General features: G+C 38.5%; 1 protein-coding gene across 3 annotated transcripts in view; it reads right to left on the minus strand.

Moving 5' to 3' along the window:
• The window catches only part of LOC105934269 (E3 ubiquitin-protein ligase SMURF2), a 78,833-nt gene that overhangs the window by 21,727 nt on the left and 35,668 nt on the right, over positions 1-21,438 (minus strand). Inside the window, exons 4-11 of one of the 3 annotated variants that reach the window (XM_012874177.3) lie at positions 20,168-20,301; positions 15,087-15,152; positions 14,223-14,307; positions 13,797-13,880; positions 11,896-12,107; positions 6,730-6,814; positions 5,245-5,394; positions 2,608-2,664 (exon numbers count right to left, since the gene is read on the minus strand). In XM_012874177.3, coding sequence (XP_012729631.1) covers positions 2,608-2,664; positions 5,245-5,394; positions 6,730-6,814; positions 11,896-12,107; positions 13,797-13,880; positions 14,223-14,307; positions 15,087-15,152; positions 20,168-20,301 — 873 coding nt within the window. Of the gene's footprint in view, positions 1-2,607; positions 2,665-5,244; positions 5,404-6,729; positions 6,815-11,895; positions 12,108-13,796; positions 13,881-14,222; positions 14,308-15,086; positions 15,153-20,167; positions 20,302-21,438 lie in introns of all 3 variants that reach the window. The other 2 variants (XM_012874176.3, XM_012874175.3) reach the window with 2 other exon arrangements.

Below are 21,438 nucleotides of genomic sequence, written 5' to 3' on the forward strand. Positions count from 1 at the left end.
TAAAATCTGCACACATATGCAGCTAAATTTTGTTCCCCCTGAAAAGGTCTCCAATCTGATTTCATCGTTTTAGCATAGGATACAATTACAAAATGATTCATATAGAAACATTTCAGTTTGCAAGCTTTTCAGTCAGTTTTACTCTTTTGGCTACGAGAAGCTAACAAAATTGAAACAGCAAGATTAAAGCCCAAGATAAAGACGTACTAAAAAGAAAGAAATGTCCTCTAAACCAGCCGAGGAGCGAGTATCTGTACTTTTCTCTGCATTGTGCAACAAAAATAGAAGGATCTTGCATAAAGCCCAAACAGAACCGACCATCAACTCACTGTGACGTCCAACTTCTCAGAAGTTATCACGTGTCGTCTCTTTCCATAGATGCACGTGATAATAAGGCTGATATACTTTAGAATGATTATCTATTTACCGGCACGTTTGCATCACCAAATTACGTGGGCGTTTAGCAGGCACGGACAAGCATGATACTAATGGTGCATCGCTTAAGCAAAAAATAAAATAAAAAATGTAAAGCAGAAACTCGTCAAGTGGAAAATAATCTGTCAGTAGTGTACCGACCATCACAGCTGCAACAATGTTGTCTAAAACAGGGGTGGGGTTCAACAGATGACCAAAATGGTGATGCAAAATGTCAGACTTTACAATGCCAGAGAGATACTAGTTGTAATATGGAAAATGTATGCCTCAAAATGTACAACTTTTCGACATCAGAAAACATCCAAGTTTTTTGTGAAGATTTACCCTGGGGGGGGGGGGGTATTTTCTTTCATCTACAGTGGCCACAACACAAATTTTCATCTTTTTGGAATTTACAAGAATAAAGTGACAATAGTTTCAAAGTCCTCAGAATTTACAACTTGATGCTGATTTGCTAAAAAGATTTAGCATTTCCTTATTTGTGAAATCGATACCAAAGTATAATTTTATACTTTGGACGGTCAACATTCCTCATTTTAACACAGGGGGAAGACTCGGCTTTGTTGTAAGAGTTCTCGTAAAATTACTGCTTTATTCTTGCAATTTTATGACCATAGTCTCGTAATTTTTTAGAAAGACAAAATATAACCTGCCGCTGTTATTTTGGGAGTCGCAGGTTGAGAAGTGTGGGAACCCAGATCTAAAACATTACTGTAATTTGAATTTTGATATGAACTTCAGCAACAACATAGCTTATATCTTTTCACTCTTTATAGAGTAATTATTCAGCTTATACTGTATAACCTGCTTGTAGTCGGCTGCTTAACAGACATAATTATAAAACCATCAAATTTGGTTATTTTCAAACAATAAGTTACCTTAAGCAACATTTGAAAATTGTCTGTCCAAAGAAAGACTTTCCATCTCGAACGTTTAGCAGCTTTTCAGCAGAAGGACTTTGTACACATGCTCATGTTGAGTTTAAAAGACCACAGCGCCAACTACTGGCGTGGCGGTGGACTTGCACTGTTTTTACGTCACCACTGTGCCCATATAAATAGAGATTGTTTTTAAAAGGTTGTATAAATGTGTCAATACAAATGGGGGGGGGATCCTGTTTTCGATAGAGCGCTGGCGTGTAAACAAGGGCGTAGAGAAGTCAGATTAAACCACAAAGCAGGAGGAGGAGGTTTAACTGGTTATACAGTTTTGCCTTAAATATTTAATTCATGTACTATTATCCTTGTAGCAAATATTTTGTTTATCCTCTCAGCCAAAGCAACAACAAAGACAAGCGAAACAAAAACAAAAAAACTACAATATGCAATATCTTTATCATTTTAATACAATAGCACACATTAGAAATCCCAGTTCACTAACATTGTTTTCATGTTCTAAAACTTCATCTGGACTTGGATCGATCATCTACCAACAGAGTTAAAGAAGCAACTAATGATGGTGACGGGCAACAAAGGCCGAGCTTCAGCACACAACCAGAGTCTGTTCAGACACATGTGGATGCTATTTGACCAAATGACCAGATGTTGATTTCCCCAAACATGTTTTTCCTCCTGCTGTTGCACAAAGTTCCAACACAGATTCTGCGCTGAGGAGCGAAACTGGAAAAACCTGACTCACAAAAAGGCACAAGGGCCTCCCAGAGAGCCAAAACACTTCCTCTATTTTTTTTCTCCTTTTCTAATCAAAGACATGTAACGCAAAGATCCTTTTTCCAAGTTAAACTCCTTATCTCCACTGTTGCTACAAGGAGCACCGAGAACTCCCGGTGAGCTCAATTAGAGCCAATTAGTGCTTAGCATTCGCCTGAGTGGGGTTGGCCTCACACAAACATGTCCAACAAGGTCAGGCTGGATACTTACTGAAGACATAAAATGACACTCCTTAAAACAAACAATAAAGACAGCTAGTTAACTATAAACATACCCTTAACCTGTGTGCATATGGTTTATGAAGAGGCCATGTTCACGTTTGCACATGTAAACTTTTTATCATCTACTTTAAATAGCAAGAACTCGTATTTTTCTCTGTATAAATGTGTGTGTGTGTGTGTGTGTGTGTGTGTGTGTGTGTGTGTGTGTGTGTGTGTGTGTGTGTGTGTGTGTGTGTGTGTGTGTGTGTGTGTGTGTGTGTGTGTGTGTGTGCACAGGTTACCTGAGGTTAGTGTTTTGGCTGTCCGGGGCCACACGGGAACCATTTGAACTCGGGCTGCTGGAGAAAACAGGAGGACAGACGGGAAGAAAAGACAAGAAAAAACGCAAGAAGAGAGCGAGTTAAAAAGGCACAAAAGAAGCGGCGAATGACAAGAGTGAGGAATAAGGATGGGTTTTTAAAAAGGACGCATAGCAAAAACAGATGTGACAAAGAAAATTAGTAAGGAGGAATAGACAAGAAAAAATACAGACAGAAAGAAAGAAGCAAATGGAAAGATGAAAGCGGGTCCGAAGAAAAAGTGGACAAGAACAAGATGACACGATTAGAAAGAAAGACAATTAAAAGTTGGAGGAAGAGATGAAGAAAATCATATAATTAGATAAATAAAAGCAACTGACCAACCAGATTTATAATGACATTGTTTATGATTGATGTGTGTTCTACAATTTTTTTTTACCAAGAATCATTTTTGTCTGTTAGAGTGACAATAAAATGAGAATTGCCCAAGGGCGGACAAAATAGATGCCAACATTAATTTACCGTGAATAGGAAAACTGACCATTCTTTGATTATGGTGTTTCTGAATAAAGAATGTATTAAGGCATTTTGTCTATCAAACAAAAAGTATCATATAAAGATGTAAAAGTAGTAAAAGAACCAAGTGTAGAAAAAGAAAAATCTGCATTTTTCCCCCCCTCTCTGCAGGGCTACCTGTCCAAACTCAATTATCTTAATGTTAATTTCTGTCCGAACTTTGAGGGGCGTAGCAGGGGGAACGCTGAAGTTCGTATGTGCGGCACTCGGACGGTTTACAATAAATATCACATACAAAGAGAAAGCCACTTGGACAAGATTCATGCCGTTAGCAGGATGTGCAAAATTGAAAGAAAACCTTTTGAAACACAAGAAACAGGAGAAACTATATATAACAAGTCTCGACCTGGAGGTGGAAGTAAAACAGCGCAACCTGTCATCAAGCTAGTGATGCTAAACCCCCCAACTCCAAAGAAAAGCCAAAGCTAATTACAAGGTTCATTCCAACTCTTATCGTAAAGGATCTGAGAGTCGTTGAGAATAAGCGCTTTGTTATATTGGGCCGGTCTTAGGATATAAAATAAGAGCAAATAAGGAGGGTATCGATCTGGGCACTGTGACTGTTCAGTGTTTATCAGACTGACAGAAACTGTCTCTGTGGCATCAGTTGTTTTTTTTTGTAAGTAGCGCTCCGTGGATCCTCTGCTTACAAAATACTGCAGCTAACATCTCTGCAGACCCCACACATTCTGGACACAAAGTCTTTCACCTTCAGCTGGTGCTATAAAGAGCTATGTGCAAAAACCAGCCGCCACAGAGACGGTTTCTCCCCACAGGCTTTTGATCTGATGAACACAATGAACACCTCACAGCTCCACTGCCATGAAAATAAATAAGGATCTTTGTTAGGGCTGGGCGATAAATCGATTAATTAGAATTTACAATTCTTTAAGATTTCATTTTTGGAAAATCTGGATTTTATTTTGCCAATACACTCATTGGGTTTCCATGAAGAGAGCAGCATGTGATGCTGAATATATGTTTAGGCAAATGTATTGTCAAAATATTGTTAAGTGGAAACTTTTTTTACCATAATACGAGGTAATTAATTTACTTATTTACTTTTTTTTTTAAACTCAGTTTGAAGTTCACAAGTGCAGTGAAGCCTGTTCTTAGCTCAATGTGTAATACAACTAGCAGCAAATGTTTTGTTATATTTTCATTGTTTATAATGGCACGGCTGCCATCTGGTTTTACAAGCATGTTTCACAGCTTGTTTTTAGTTGAACTTTGAATTCAGGTCAACTCCCTGACGAAATACTTGACATAAAAGCAAAGTTTTAAAATAATTTCTTTAATTTCTTTTTATGAAACAAAAAGGAGGAAAAAAAAATCAATTCATCGGACTTGGTATGATAAAATCGGAGATTTATTTTTTAATCCATATCGCCCAGCCCTAATCTTTGTACTGTCACAACCTTCCTTTACCCCCCCCCCCCCCACCACCCCTTCTTACCATATTAGAAAACAAACCACTGTTTATATATTTATGCTTAACGTCCGTACGCCGTGAGCGCTGTAACCCAAGTCAAATTCCTAGACTGCGCACACAGTCCTGGCCAAAGAAAGCCGATTTTGATCCTTCCTTGAATTTAACAGCAAGCATGAGGCGCTTTTGCACATATTAATCCTTCGTTTTACGTCAGTGTGCGAGTGCTTAGTCCTGGGTTCATCTAACCAAAGCACATTTTTCAGCAGCGTTTAGCAAACCTCATACGGTTGAAGCTGTGAGGGTAGGACAGTCGAGGCTTTTTCCCCCATTATGCCTCCCTGCCATTGGCATCTAGGTGTCGTCAGATCGCTCCTACAAAGAGAGCTGGCCTCGCTAAGATGACACTTTCTGTGCCATTTCCATTCAGTCCACACATTTTATTTACTTTTTTACCTTTCCTACCATCCTGCTCACCACATCTGGCAGAAAGCTACATTTGGGTCCATGTTCAGCATAGTTTCTAAAGGAAATCCGTATATCTGTATTTTCATACCACTGCATTGGGCTCAAACGTTCTGTAATCTGTGCCTAAAAACCTCTAAGATACTCACTTGAGAACTAGATGCAGGTTAGCAGACAGTCGTGGATCTGTGAACTGTGTTGTTCGATTGTTGTGGTCAACGAAGTAGACGCGGCCGGTGGCAGTGTTCCTGATCTCCCAGCCTGGCGGCAGTGGTCCCAGCTCCTCACAGTTTACATTGCTTAAGTCCCTTAGAGAAAAAGACAAAACAAAGACAGAACCCGTACATGCTGATTTAAAAACAGGAACACGGACCAAACCATTCAGAATATAATTATTTGGGGGCAAACTGACTTAGCTGAGAATATTTACTCCCAGGATTGTTAAATGTTAACTAGGAATTTAACACTTTTCGCAGCTCCTTTGTGAAATATCACATACTGAAACCTGATAATTGTTTTCATGAAGCTGGAAGACATACCTTTGAACATTTAAAAAATAAAAACTTCATAATTTAGGTGTAGTTGACTTAGTTTGTGTTGCTAGTTCTTCTCCCTCTTTTTCTGCTGTTCATCCTAAAGACTCTGATCCAGGACAATAATGTAGATTTTGCCTTTGTGCGTGAAGTGAGGACACATTAAGACAGGAATGAAAAACTGGCTTTCTTTCCCTCTTCACAAATACCGAGTCATTCCAACAGCTCTGTCTGAAATGACTGAACCCAGATGTTGTTGCTGTGGGTTGGATGTTGTCCTCACGCTCAGACACGGCCAGCAAAGCAAGAGAAACAGTTCTCTGTGTAATATTTAGGGAATTGGGAAACAAACTATTAAGTGTTCAACAAACGGCATGAGTGAATGCACTATTAGGCCGCACGTCGATCCAAAAAGGCTCATCCAACTTTAAACAGTTGGTCTGGCCGAGCTTGATTTGAGTTGGAAACGTAACTAAAATGTCGTTTCTGAAAACAAAACGGCAATAAGATGAGTAATTACCAACTACCCGGATTCAATCAAGCCCAGTATCTTTTTGCATTTTAGATTTGAAAGCCGCAGAGAGTGACGCTGGTTTCAAGTCAAATACAAAATGATCAGAACAATAGTTTCATTATAAACGCCATTGCACTTTCCCATGTAATGAACCTCTGGCTCGGTGCTTCTGTGATTTTCTCTACTTTCTGTCCTCTAAACCTGCCAGACGGTTGAGCCTGGGTTTGCTTGAGGTCTCTTCCTGTCAAAAACATGTTGTTTCTCACCACTGTCGCCACAATTCTTGCTCAAACATGAGGGATTTGCGAGTCAGTGACTAGGTCCTGCTCAGGCAGACAAACCGACCGGCATCGTGGGGATTACCTGAATCTTACTTCTGGGTTACAAGTTTAGTTGAACTGGACAGAATTGAATTACGGTAACTGAACATGGATCAGATATGTTTTGTCTTTAGATCTGTTGCAAGTTGGTGCAATATAAACGAAATGCATTGAATTCTTGGAACAACATTCAAACAAGGTTTATACTAACAGCTTTAGACAAAGGATCAATATACAGAGAGAAATACGCTAAGATAAAAGAGGCACCTGGGTACTCGGGGGTCATGCCAGGTGCTGACTCCGGTCTGTGTGTGGAGGAAGTACACCTGGCCCTGTTGTGTTGTTCTTTGCTCTGAAACAGAAATCACTTGATTAAAATACTTTTTAAGCCAAGAACCCCCTCCCCCCCAAAAACAAAGTAAGCTTCAAGCTGCTGATAAGAGAGTTGTTATGTAGCCAAGGCCCTGATGGCCAAGAGTGGAAAAGGCAAGATTGTATATTTTAGAGACGAGAAAGAAAAATCAGTTTTTAGCCTTTGGGACACTGTTGACTAACAGTTTTATTAAGGCGTGTGCCTTCCAGCGTTATCAACTGGTTCCTCTCCAGCGCTGAGCAGGCCCATCCCAGGAGAATAAGCTATGAGCGGAGCTTATCAGAGCCTTTCAATACAGGTTTTTATTCCAGAAAGTTACTAGATCGATCTGTGGCGTCTTTACAAAAATAAATGTTTTCACTTTGTTATTTTATATCAGACTCAAGGGTAGCAGGATACATTGTTGCCTAACTTACAATTTAGGTTTAACCCAAAGATGGTTTTTGTGATTAAAATATAGGCGGGCTACAATGTGCAGAACATGTAGGATTAAAATAAAAAAACTAAAAGTTCTGTAGCACATTTAAATTTGTGATCAACTTTTTTTTAAGAAATGAAAACATCAGACAGAAGTTATTTTAATCGTGTCCTAATAACTTCCACTTTTCAGAGCCTGATCCAAAACAAAGATAACCAGCGGGGCTTAAAGCAATACCCGCCCACAGCGATTTATTCATAAATGTTTAAAATGATGCGTGACATCAGAAAATACACGTAAATGCAACATTTAAGATCATTAAAATTTTAGTACCAATGTATCTGAGCTTTAGCATCTCAGCCACAAAAAAATACAAATGTTGGCCTTCAAGGGAGGCAGACAGCACGCAGAATATAATCATATAAATGGAGCTTCAAATCTAATATCCAACCAAATATTGCGTCCAATCCATCCTTTGCTGTTGTGACATGTGCAAAAATTTAAATGATGAGAACCACAATTCAATAAGTGTGCAGTTCTAATCTTTTTAAATGGAATATTAGATTTCCACAAAACAAATTTTGAGCCACTTGGATGGGCTGCGATTAGGGAGCACGTAAATAAATATACCACATCAATATTACTTGCTTTTACATTCACAAGGACGTGGTTGTGATTACTGTTTAAAAAAAAAGATATGTTTGTATGAATAATTTGCATAAACGTCTAAAAACTGACAGATTTCAGCATCTGCAGGTCACAGCTCTGATTGACGCAGCTCTAGATTTCAGCTTGATGGATCTTTGTTTCCATTACGTTCCCAGAACACTGGAGAAAGCTAGTGGGTTTTGGCAGGAATGGTAGCCGCTACATGGGTGTACTGTTATTGTATACATAATCAAAAGCTAATCCATCACAACAACCCCCAGCCCAGCTTCCTACTGGCACCTCTCATTTCCTTTCTACCTCTCTCCTCTCTCCCCCCCCCCCCCCTCGCTGCACATTGCCTCGGTTTCTGTCTCGCCACACCCTGCGAGTGGTTCAGAGAGTTCAGCTGAGGAAGACTGCTCTTAAGCTGCTGGGCATCAGTGACTCACTTTGCCCAACCTCGACCAGTCTCACTGGACACACGGGGACCTTTCAAAGGAGGCACAGGCCCAACAGTGTCATTCTGAATCACTGACATAAAGAACACTGTTTTTTAAACAGTCTCCGAGGGTATTGTGGGTTGGACTGTGGCTAAATCCTAAAAGTACACTTTTTCTGAAGGAAAAAAAAAAAAAAAAAAAAAAGACCAGCGTTGCAAAATAAGTACACTTCCCTGCGTGGTAATTTTTCCAATGTGCTTGCACTGTACAAAAAAAAAAAAAGCTTTGCCGAACTTTAGAAAGCATTTAATGTTTCTTTCAGAGAGAAGAGAAAGAGTCAAAGAGTTTAAAAGTTGGTATAAATCTAAACGTAGTTTATACATTATCTTTGAAACACCACTATGTGCTCTGACTCATAACCTTGAGGAGACCTTTCAAGGCATTTCACTCGGTTACTTCCTAAAATCACTATTTAAAAAATGCTAATGACTCATCTTTGCACTTGAGTGGGTGTGTAGTGTCGAAGGAAGTACTTTCTTAGGTCGCAATATTTTGAAGAGCTGCCGAGGAATCAGAGCTTACCCACAATACAGTGCATGCTTTTTTTCCCAATAGAGTTTCATATGGATAATATTAGAATAAAAGTAATTCTATGGAGACTTTAAACTAATATCCCTCCACTCATCGCTGGCAAATTATTACACAAAATACAGGCCGAATAAGTGGAAACGGCGTTTTTGATCTACAAAATACATGTTTTAAGACCGAGTTATTGCTCATTCTTAAATCTACCTCGCCCTCACTAGTCACACTGTCCAGCCTGCCATGAACGTACACGGAGGTCATTACAAAACGAGGTTTGCCGAGGTTCGTCCTCTGTCATGCAATCCAAGTGCAGCATAATGCTAATCAGAAAAGTAACAAGTCTTGATCCTATGTAAAAAAGCAAATACCCATCATACAATTTACAATTATTAAAATACAGTTTAACAGTGGTAACCGCCTTATGCCTTTAAAAGAGGTTAGGCTTAGGGAGATTTTAGCAATGTCAAAATGGCTAAATATAATCGGATTTAGTAGACATTGGACGTGCACTGGTAAATAGGGGTGGGCGATATGATGAAAATCTAATATCACGATATCTTTGTGCTATATCATGATACACGATATATATCACGATATGTTCAAATAACCTTGAAAAACAAATGTTTTTAGCCAGATAGTGTCCAAAGTTGCATTGGTATATCTCAAATTAATGTCATTTTTTTAATTGATTGCAAAATAAAAATTTATTTAAAAAGTTTTATTTTAGCCATTTTATTTAACCACAGCTGCACATAGAAGCTTTTCACAAATTACAATGTTGTCACATTAGAGCTCTTTCGTGGTCAACACTGGACCTTAAAAAAAACAGAACATCCCAGCGGCCAAAAGGAACACCAAGGAAAAATCTGACACAAAATAAACCTGAAATAAAAAGGTATAATAAAAATGTGACAATCCCAAAAACAAAAGCTTGTACTGTGACTATAAAATTTAACTGACCAGTCGCAGCTACATATTCAAAGCTTCTCAAAAATATTTCCATTGCTCTTTAGGTGCTGGGAAATTTTAAACAAGAAACGTTTTTTTTCTGTCATATGGGATTTAGCAAAAGAAGACGCCAGTTTCTATTGTTTTACGACTGGTTTAATTAAAGTTTCCTTCGGTGTGTGTGTGTGTGTGTGTGTTGACGTTTTAGGTGGAACAAATTTGTGCTACTGCTACCGTTTGTGGCAATGGTGTTACAGCATGTTTTACAAATTACCGCCTTTTGTTCGACCTCCTTCTTGTGAAATCCAAACCACTGTCGCCATAGTTCTTGCTGTCTAGTCAACGTAAGTAAGCGCACGGGTTCATTGTTGTGTGTGCGGCAGAACTCTTTCTGGTTTGGAGGAGCGAGTGATGCGTTGACAGCATGTGGGAAAAACTAAACTCACAGTGAATTAAATACAGCGGCTCAATCTTGCCATGAAAATTTACCCTTGATGGTCACAATAAAGTCAATTTAACTATCGCGCGGAGGAAAACTTGAGATACATCGAGTATATTCGATATATCGCCCCACCCCTACTGGTAAATATAAATCACCCCAAACTTTCACAATACAGACTTTTCTCATTTGCGCACAAAGAGTAGATTAGTCACAGGTGATCACCACTATCGTTTAGAGGAGAACGCACAAATCACAATGTAATAAAAATCATAAATGTTTAACGATGAAAAAATAATATATTAAGCTAATATTAAAGCAGTCAACACCAAAACAATGCAAGGGCAGCAGGCAATAATGACATGGGTTTAAGGACCCAACTACGGTTTTATTCAGCAATGTGCAGAGTTCAGGTTTCACACTGCAAAAAAGGGAACTCAAAGTAAGTAACATTTTCTTGAAATGTGTCTATTTTTCCTTGATTTGAGTGGGTAAATAAGACCATTTGCCAATGGAATAAGATTTTTGCACTCAAAATAAGAACAATTCATCTCCATCATCTTATTTCAAGTGCAGGATGTCTAATTATCTTATTTTAGGGGTAAAAATACTCCAGCATTCCATTAGCAAATAGTCTCATTTAGCTGTTTAAATCGAGGAAAAATACACTCATTTCAAGAAAATTGTACTTACTTTTAGTTCCCTTTTTGCAGTGCAGGCGATACGACAGCATTGCTGAGCGCCAGAATATGGCAAGCCCATTGATCCCTAATTGGTTTACTGATGGAAAGACATTTGCACATTTATTCTATTTCCTCATTATGATGTGTTGATCTACAGAAAAACGTAAATAAAACTCACCAAGTTTGTAAAAGAACAAACAAACCAGAATTTAATCTGGGTATTGAAAGCAGCTCATTAGGCTTTTAGTGATGGTCATTTCACGTCTTCACCAAGTCTCACATCTGCAGTTTTCCTAACGTTTAGAAAAGGAGCTGTTATCTGCTGGATGTTTTATACTGATCATGAGTCAATTCTGCATCAGGGGTATTATGCACCAGCTTAGACAGCAGATGACTTAAAAGTTTTCTATAATCTTACAAAGTCTACTGCAAGGGAATTTGGTTATATTTCTACAATTGTTAATATCTCCTTCCAGCAAGTTTCAAATAGTTATTATGGTTGGATTAGGCTTTATAATCTATATAATCAACCCCAAACAGAGATCAGAATCACAATTCAGGGAAATAGGATGCAATATAAAATAACAATAATACGCAAGTAAATAAGATAAGAGAGACTTAGTGTTCTTGAATAACGCAAGAAAGACACACGCGGGTAAGATATTGTTTACAAGCATTAAATGAAAGCATATTGGGAGTAAATGGGAATGAAATGTAAGAGGGTGAATTCACCAAAAGCCATTTATATTTTATACATAGCTTTTTTTGGACAATATCCCCAATGCTCATGATTAGGAACCTTGATGTATGTCTGCAAATTAACCAGAAATTCTCATTTGCCTGAAAGCTAAACCAGTGGTGAGCCGACAGGTGTTTAGCGGAACAAGTCTGTCTCTCACCGTAGCCCTCGGGCAGATCAGGAGGCGTATGCAGATGTGTCCGACTCATGTAGTTCCGATGCCGCTGTGATCGAACCCGCCTCTCCTGGATCCGCTGTTCGCCCGGCGGTCCGCTGGCCACGGCCCCGTTAACAGGAGTCATCACCGGTGTGTTTTCGTCCACCACACAGCTCAACGGACGCCCCGATGGACTGGAGTACTCTGACGCTGGCCTGGAAAGGAGCAGAGAGCGTGTTTGAAGGCTGTGGTCTCCAATACCACAGATTCAAAAAAAGAAATTTCTTGTGCTGCCGTAAACTGGATAGATACGGAAACAAGTACAGGCGCGCTCGCTAACGTGCTTCATATAAAAACATTTTCATTCATGAAAACTAGTGAAATACTTTCAGTGAATGCCAACAACTCAAAAGGTTGAGTACCAGACAGATTTCTTTTATAATGTTAAGATAAGATAAGATGGGCTTTATTGATCTCACATTGGAGGAATTTACTTGTCACAATAGCTCAATAGTCAATAGTCAGAAGCAGTTGCCAAAAGTAGGAAAAGGTGCATCAGTTATATACAGTGTATCTTCATATATACAGTGGATCAAAAAGAAAATGAGAAAAACAGTAGAAAACAAATAGATAAGAATAAAAATGCAGGCGAAATCGAAGTAGGCAGATGATGTCATATGTACATTCACTGAGATATGCATATATGTATATACATATGTGTTGACATATTTTCACGTGGTGATAGCAGCAGAAGTCGCTTCTTTCGGGATTATTGCACGGGTTATAGCACAGTGTATTAAATAGATTATTATACACATTAGTTATTGCACATTACTTATTACAGTTATGGTTACAGTTATAGTTCAGTATTGTATAATCTGGTAGCATAAATGTTTATATATTAACACAAAAATTAATAATTTAACTCATTCAAACCCCCACCCAAAAAAGAGGCTGGGTGTATTTTTGTTAACATTTATGTATGGTCTTGAATGATGTAAAAGATGATAGATAGCAGAAAAAACAACAACAACGCAAAGCCTTCCTGACCCAACAGCCTGTGCTAACATGTGCGTTACTTAAGAACAGATGTGATAAGCAGGCAAACACAGACAGGCCGACTTACTGACAGATATTTTAGGTTTATTTTTTATGTCTGTACGTGTAGCAGTCTAACCACTGTCTGGCCAGAGTTGCTGACGCCTTGGCTATCTAGAGCCTTGGACCCAGAAGTCTCCCTCTCACACACTTTTCTCCCACCCATTTCCTCCCTCGCCGCGCTTTGTCCCGTCTTCGTTCGTCCACTGGTCCCAGTGACTGCACCGATCGCTCCCGCTGGCAGCTTTTTACATCATGCATTTTAGGTCCGTGGCTCGAATAACATACTTTTTTTTTTCCCCATCCACACCTGCTCACCATCCATAATTCCCCTCGTTGCTGCACCCTGTGACCCCAAAACTGACTTGGGCTTTACTGCGCACTACAGATGTGTTGTAAAACTGGCTGAGAAGGTGCAGAGGTTTATTTGTTTACTCCCCAAATGGCTCCACTGATATGGGCCAAGAAGGAAGGCGACAGCTGATCTTTGCAGCAAAGTGAAGCCGGGCTGCCGGAATGACTGGCTAGTTTATTTAGTTGTGCACATACACGCCCCTGCTTTGTGTGAGTGTGTGCACATGAAACCCTTTTGGGGTGGGGTGGGGGGGACGCAGGAAACTGACAGCACTCATTACCAACAGACTGTTATTGTTGCGCTTTTAAGTGGAAGTGGGTTTTCTTTCCCCTCTCTAAGAAGGGAAGTGGCTAGTACCTTAAGTAAACTGCTATTATAATACAGATTGCATTATTTTGGTCAATATCGTAACATTTTTTCGTTGGTAATAATTCACAAGGCATATATGTACCTGGTGGGTCTCTCCCACTGCGTGGTGCGGGTGATGTGGTTCAGGTATTGTATCCTTCCAGATGCTGTCCTCCTCTCCTCCCAGCTGTTTTTTTTTTTTTTTTTCAAAAACAGTTATTAAAACAAGCTCGTAAATGTATTGTCAAAAAAGACAAAGTCAACATTTTACTGTAATCTGAAAGTAAATGTTTTATTTTTGCTAACACACAATTACTGACATTTCAAAGTTAGGTTATGATTCAAATATTCAGAAAAGGGAGGTGGGAAATAAGCTATTCTCCAAATTCACTTCATGTTCTGTTGATTTTTGACTGATATTTTCCATGTTCCATCAAAACAGTTAAAAAAGTAAGGTGTTTTTTTTTTTTAAATTAAACCAATAATGGGAAAACAGGATAACTAATCTCTAAAGAAGCCTTATACTGACCCGTCAGGTAAATCATTGTCAAACAGACGACTGCAGTCTACCACTGGTCCCCCGGATCCGATGCGATCTCTGGACTGAAGACTCACTGTTTTTTTTTTTTTTTTTTTTTGTTTTTTTTTTAGAACAAAATGAAAGACGACGACAAATTAGTGACATTTTCGACCACTTGGCTTCAGGAAGGATTACTAAAAACCACTTAATGTTTTGTATGACATAAAAGTCTGCTAAAAGGTTAGAGACGTGTCCATAAATGGTGAAGTCACGTAAATTTTTCTTTAGCCCATTCAAAAGAAATGGGGAACCAAAGTGCTGCACAAAGAATAAAAAACAGTTTCTTCAGGAAAATACAAATTGCAATAAAACAGTAATCCATAACAGAATTTAAAAAATTAAAAGTAACCAAAACAAATATGACAACTTTGCACAATGAAAGGCTAAATGTACTGCTCTGCTAGAACTAAAGCGGAGGAATAACATTTAGTTTTTCCAAGAGACCTAAAATGATCCACAGACTGTGCAGCTCTAACGTACACAGGCAACTTTCTCCATAGGTCAGATGGTACCAGTGAAGTTCTGTTGGACCCATCAAGGCACCTATAGCGCTTTTTGTTGGGGGAGGGATGATTTTTGCTGATAATCTCAAAAATAAATATCAGGGGGAAAGAAAAAAAAATCTGAAATTGGTGGACCTTGGAGATATATTATATCATATTGTGTTTATATATATATATATATATATATATATATATATATATATATATATATTATATATATATATATATATATATAAATAAATAAATAGAGAGAGATAATAGATATAAATATATAAAAGAAGAAATTAGAAATACATGCAGCTGAACTTACCTACTATCTGTCCTCTTACAGTATCATTGTCATTGGGGCCCAGCCTGTTCAGATCCAGTCTCTGATCTGCAAACAAGACAAAAAAAACACACATTTGACCCCTCTTTCCATATTTATGAGTTTTCAATAAACACTTAAATTAAAAACTGTTATTGATCTGCTAGAGAAACACAATGTATGCCAAATGCCTATAACATTACATGAGTGGTGCCTCATCTAGAGGAGGAAGGCAATCAAACTACTCGTTAAACATGCAAATTTTTTTTAAAGAAATGTAGCCCAGTAGTTGACCTGTCCACTCGTTCCAAATGAAAGGTTTGGTAGTTTTTCTTCTTCTCAATCATAGTTAAAATATACGAGAGATTAATGGGTGAATCTGCCCTAAACCTGTATTGTAGACCTTTGTGATAAAGTCTAAACAGGAAACTTGTTCCAAAAAGTGTGTTTGTTTGGTTAAATAAGGACTGATGCAAAATCTAGTGAGTAAGCAAACAAATTTCAAATGCAGTGTAAGCTAATTATCATAAGTGCCTTTCGCTTGACACCAGTCATTAATATTTGAGATCTTGAAGGACAGAAAGAAGAAGCTCTTGAGCTGCTTTGTTTGTATTGATTGAGTCTACTGAAAGAGCCCTCCTGGGACTGACTGGCTGACACTTGTGCTTACAGCTCATTAAAGTAATTTAGCATCAAAACATTTGGTTATATTGAGATAAAGAAACTCCAAGACATCTAAATCTTTAATGTGGCTATTAGAAATGAGCTGACTGACTTTACTGAAGCAAGTATCTGATTCACAGCGTCCAATCAGCACAAAATTAAAGGGATATTACACGGGTTTCAGAAATATAAAGTGCGTTTGATCACTTCTAGTTAAATTTTTTTAAATTGTTTTTTTTTTAGATTTGAATTCCAAAATATGTATCGAAGAGCTTTGAAAACTAAATATATCTGATTTAATCATATATATTAAATATGATTTAATATATATCATATTATATAGATATAATATCTATAGATATATAGATATACATATCTATATACCCCCCCCCCCCACACACACACACACACACACACTTTTTAAAAGCACTTCTAACATTTTCTCATTGTCTGTTTTCAAAAAACAGAACCTGCACACCAGAAGAAAAAAAAAAACAAAAACAAAAAAAACATTTAAACCCATTTGCATGTAAAATATAAAGCCTACTCTGCTCAAATGGCTTTAAGTACCAACAATATAATTTAGTATAGTCATATACCAATTCCTTTTGACTAAAACAGTTGTGATGACACAATCCCTTCTGGTAAAGAAAGAAGTATATAACCTTAATATTACAAGGTCCCACTTACAATCCTTTCTGTCACCAAATTTGCTTTGATCTGTTTTGTGTGTTTAGTAGTAGGATAGATACAAACCATGGCATCAGCAAAGTAAACACCGGTGTTTGACAAGTCATACTGATCTGGACATAAGCAATTTTAAATAAATAGAGTATATTTGTGTGCCTGCAGACTGAGAGAAACAACTGGACAGGAGACGGAGTGTGAGTGGGGGTCCGGGTGGAAAGAGGGGGTGAACAAGTTGAGGAGGCAAAATGACAACGATGGAAAGAAAATGAAAAATTATCTAAAGTCCGACACTAAAACCAAACCGATTGGACTTATTACGTCTTCAGTTTGCCACGAAAGAAAATCCCCATGCTTGAAAAACTGCTGTTTTCGTCTATAGAAAAATCCCAAACATTCCTATAGTTTGCATGTGTGTGTGTGTGAGTGTATGTTGTTAGTGTGTTTACGTGTGCGCAAATGCATCTGTTCCGGATATGTGTCTAGACTAAACAGGGACGGTCTGAGCCTCACAAGGCAGGAGCGGTAATGAGATTTTCTTTCTGAAATTAGAGAGGAGGAAAACAGAGAAAATGTACAGACCTTTAACCACAAGCATTCCCCGAGCCGAATCCTCGCAGCTCTAAAAAAAACGTTCTGCTGCTACAGACTAAACTCAGCAACTGGAAATGTGGACCCATATGTAGACCCAAATGAGCCATTTGATCTTTATTTTGGTGGCACCAGTGGCCTCTATTGACAGTTTCGCTGACAGGAAATGGGGTTAAGAGAGCGGGGGAAGACACGCGGCAAACGTCCACAGGCCGGGACTCTGACCCGGGACGGCCGCGTCGAGGACTGAGGCCTCCAAACATGCTAACCCGACGCCGGACGTGATTTTTGACAGTGGCTTTATTTTCAGTACTCACACCGCCTGCCAAGACAAACGCTTCTGTGTGGACAAGTGTACCATCTATTTATATATAAAGCACTTTACAAGAACAAAAGGTCAACAAAGTGCTGTACGCATACAACTTAAAATAACTGTAAAATTAAAATAGGACAAATAAAACACAAAAGTTAAATAAACAAGTAAAATAGTTACAAATAAAAAAAAATGAGTGAACCATTCAGGATGTGCAAAGGGCTTCAGCAAACGTGAGTCTTGACTGATGGGACATTTGTGTGTGTAAGTCTGTGACTCTGCAGGTACATAACCAAGACGGATTACTGTTGGGAAAAAAATGGAGCACGCTGAAGAACCTCGAGAAACCCTGGAAACTAGACAACCAAGCCTTTTTTTTTTTTCCCCCACCCCAACTGTGCAAAGGTTTATGCATTGGTGAAAACAGGAGGCATTTTGTCAGCTTGCATCAGATGGCAAAACAAATGTGAATAATGGGTTTTGAAAGCCAAAGCCATTCCAGTAATTTCTTCTTGGTTTTTTTTTTTTTTTGGTATCGAGACCACAGATTCATCCCTCTGCAGCGCACAGGACAAGGACAGAGGGATAATGTGCGACCCGATTCCTGTCATCGTGCACGTCCCCTTGTCCACTTCCTGTGGTCGGGATAAAGTATAACTTCTTGCTGTGATGACTGCGCAGTAAACGGCTCGTCTGGACCCTAAACTGTCTGCTGAGGAAAAATCTGGGGAAACAGTTATGCCGCTGGGTTTTTTGTTTGTTTCTTTTTGTCAGACGAGAAGCTAAAATTAATAATTCGAAAGCTAAACTTGGACATAATAGTTACTACTCAAATGAGGCTGTTTTGCAATAGGATCAGGAAAACTTCAACTGTCAACATTGATTAAATTTATCCAGTCCTCCAACAATGGGGGTTAGATTGAAAGGAAACTAATTGTAATTTTCAAGCCTGGATTTCATTAACTTTAAGCTGAATTTTTAAAGAAGGCTGATTAAGTTGTGAAAATGAGTAAATCATGCAACATTACTTGTCTTAAAGTGGGTTTATGATAAACCGAGAAGATGACTCAGATGAGACTTCATGGAGGAATAAAGGTTTTCTTCAGCATTAAATAGTAACAACAACAACCCAAAAAGTGCTAACAAGCCAAATCGGCACAAAGACAAGTAAGTCCTCAGTGGTTGAAACCATTCTTTCCAGTTTACATGTGGTACAAACTCATTATGTTGTTTTATGTGTTCATTTTGATGAGTGCAGAATATAGTTCTCCAATAACTACCCAACCGCAAACACCCCTCGTTACGGATCACTTTTTCTCTTACATCATTTAAATTGTGTGTAACTTCAGAGCACGCACCTGGGAACGTGGATCCAAAGGGGGCGTGGCCTAGATCTAGTAACACTCACCTGATGTGTCAGGGGTGTTTCCTCTTTGTCTAACTGTCCAAATGCATTTCCTGCTTTGAATGCAAACATGCGTTCATCTGCATCGAATCTGCAGACTTTGCAGGCAAAGCTGTTTTTACTTTACTTCATGTCACGCATGTTTTAGGGTTGGGGTTATAGTTTTTAGTGGTTACAAGTCCGTTACTGCCTCCCGAGAAGAATGGTGGGATAATGTATTATTAGATAAAATATAAGATAACATTAGAGGGCTGACTTAAACCCAGGACCGGATTCCCCTAGTTCACGGTGACCACACGCCGTGACGAACAAGGGTAGATGACAGGAGAAAAGCATGATCTAAAAGGGACTTTTGATTGACTCCAGGCTACTTGCTTGCGCTGCCAATTCTTATCATTTTAGACCCGGAACCAAGCCATCAATCAAAAATGTACCAAATAATTTTATTACGCCGCATTCTTGTTATTTATGCATTTTGTTTAATAATGGAGATAATCACAAAAGTGCTAAAAATCTGATATATATTATTGAAGTGTATATAATTTTCTTCCCCCTTTAAAATTACACTCAATGAACTAGGCTCTATTTTAATTTCTTTATAGATCAATCTTATCATAATTCACATTTTTTACATGCTGAAAATTCAAGCTTTTTATTTGTAAATACTTACATGATAATAAACCTAATCCCATCCATGTTTGTAATGCTGGATTTCGCACAAAAATAGGCAATTTCAAACTTTGTTTATACTTTTGTGGCAACCAAAAAAATACCCATTTCAGCTGTTAAAATGGTTTAAAAAAAACAGAGGATTTTTAAATATCAAAAATATGTAATTTAAATATTTGATTAAATAAGAAATCATTCAATAAATTAACCAAAACGCCCTCTTCTTTTTGTACCCACAAACAAAACAATCCAAACTGCAAAAGTGTGACATAACCAGCACTTTAGCTGATCATTCAATTTCATGACAGCACATTGCTTTGCTCTGAAATTACCTGTAGGTATTGGTTGAGACGCAGATATAAGATGTATGATGCAGACAAACATACATCGAAGAAGTTTTGTGAGTGGCAAAATTGTAAAAGCTATTAAATAGCTAAAAGATCCCCTTAGCTGAAAGACACCTTTTGTCTGCATTTTGGAGACACTTGGTCTAACCCACAGATTTGCCCATTTGTGATGAGCTGAATGGGGGGATATATAGCAACAATGTTTAAAATAGCTCACTAAACCACATAATTGCTGTGCAACTCCAAGGAGCCTCCAACCAGCCCTTTATCTAACAGGTCTGACAAGTATCTTAGAATAGAGACCAGGCCAAGCATGCAGAAAGGATACAAAGAGACCAGACGCCGGTGACCTAATTTCAGGGAATGCTCAGTGACACAAATGCAGACAGCAACGCAGACAGGTACTCACAGCCCGTGTCTTTGAGTCTGTTGATGGTGTTGGACAGGAGCCGGACGCAGCCGAGGAACCCCGCGCCCTGCTTTTTGTGGATCTTCTTGTGGTTCCAGACGCTGATCGTGATAGAGTCCGACTTTCCGATGTAACTGGCGGCGAAGCAAAGTGAGACAGAGAAAAGACATCAAAGAAGAGGTTTGCTGATGTCGTAGACTCGAATACTAACGTCCGTAATATCATAAACGACAAACAAAACTGTATTCATACGTGTCTAAAAATAACCATTAGAGGCAAATTTCTTCAGCTCACATGACATCAGTCTGAGATGCTAAAACCACCCATTAAAACTTCTATATATACAAAACAGACAAAAAACAAAGCCTTGAATTTCTCTTGCAACTCTTCCTGCGGAGTTTAAAGATTTTACTAATTTGTGTGCAGAGTTTGCAGGGCTGAGGCCTGTCTCGTCGCGGTTGAAGAACAGAGGAAGTCCCTACGATGATCTCTACCGCTGTCTGGGGCAGAGACAGCTCTTGCAGTAAACACACATTTCACACTGCGTTCAAATGCACTTTCACACTTTTGCTGACATGAATGTAATTATAGTCTAGCAGGATGCAAACTCTAGATTACCCTCAAAGTCGGGCTGAGTGAGAGGGGTTTTCCACATAAACGGATCAAACCATATAAAGTTCTGGTACACAGAAAAACAAGCTTTCAAACTAAAGCATTCAAACTAAAAACACTTAATTTTCATTTACATTTGATGAGAGTTTCCATTCCCATCTTATTTTTTTTTTTTTTGAAGGGGCTCATTTTTGATGTAGTATGGATTTTGGTGTTTTTTCTTATTTTGAATATATTTTGAAAACAAGTCCAAATTACTGTATTTTCCCTCCCAACATGATACCCTCCATGGTGTTTGATGAACTCCTGCTGAAACAGCCTTGTTCAAGACGCTTTAGTTCTTGTTGCATTGTTGATATCTGAATAGCTGTATGATATTACTAAAAAAAAAAATGACGGGAACGGAATGGTGGATCGGCATCAATCATCCGATATCTGATCCAGCCGATTAGTCAATATCGGATCAGATATCGGATCCGGGTATCGGATCGGTGCGTCTCTAGTTTGTGGACACCGAGGGGACGAGGTGGAAAAGACGGTTGATGCAAATGCAGATTAGGATTTCAAAACAAACAAAATTTCAGGGCTTAAAAAAACTTTTTCTTGCAAAGAAATATACAAGGCAGTCTGAAAAATGAGCTGTCAAGATTTTAAATATT

This window comes from Fundulus heteroclitus, chromosome 13 (assembly GCF_011125445.2).
Source record: "Fundulus heteroclitus isolate FHET01 chromosome 13, MU-UCD_Fhet_4.1, whole genome shotgun sequence".
NCBI lineage: Eukaryota > Metazoa > Chordata > Actinopteri > Cyprinodontiformes > Fundulidae > Fundulus > Fundulus heteroclitus.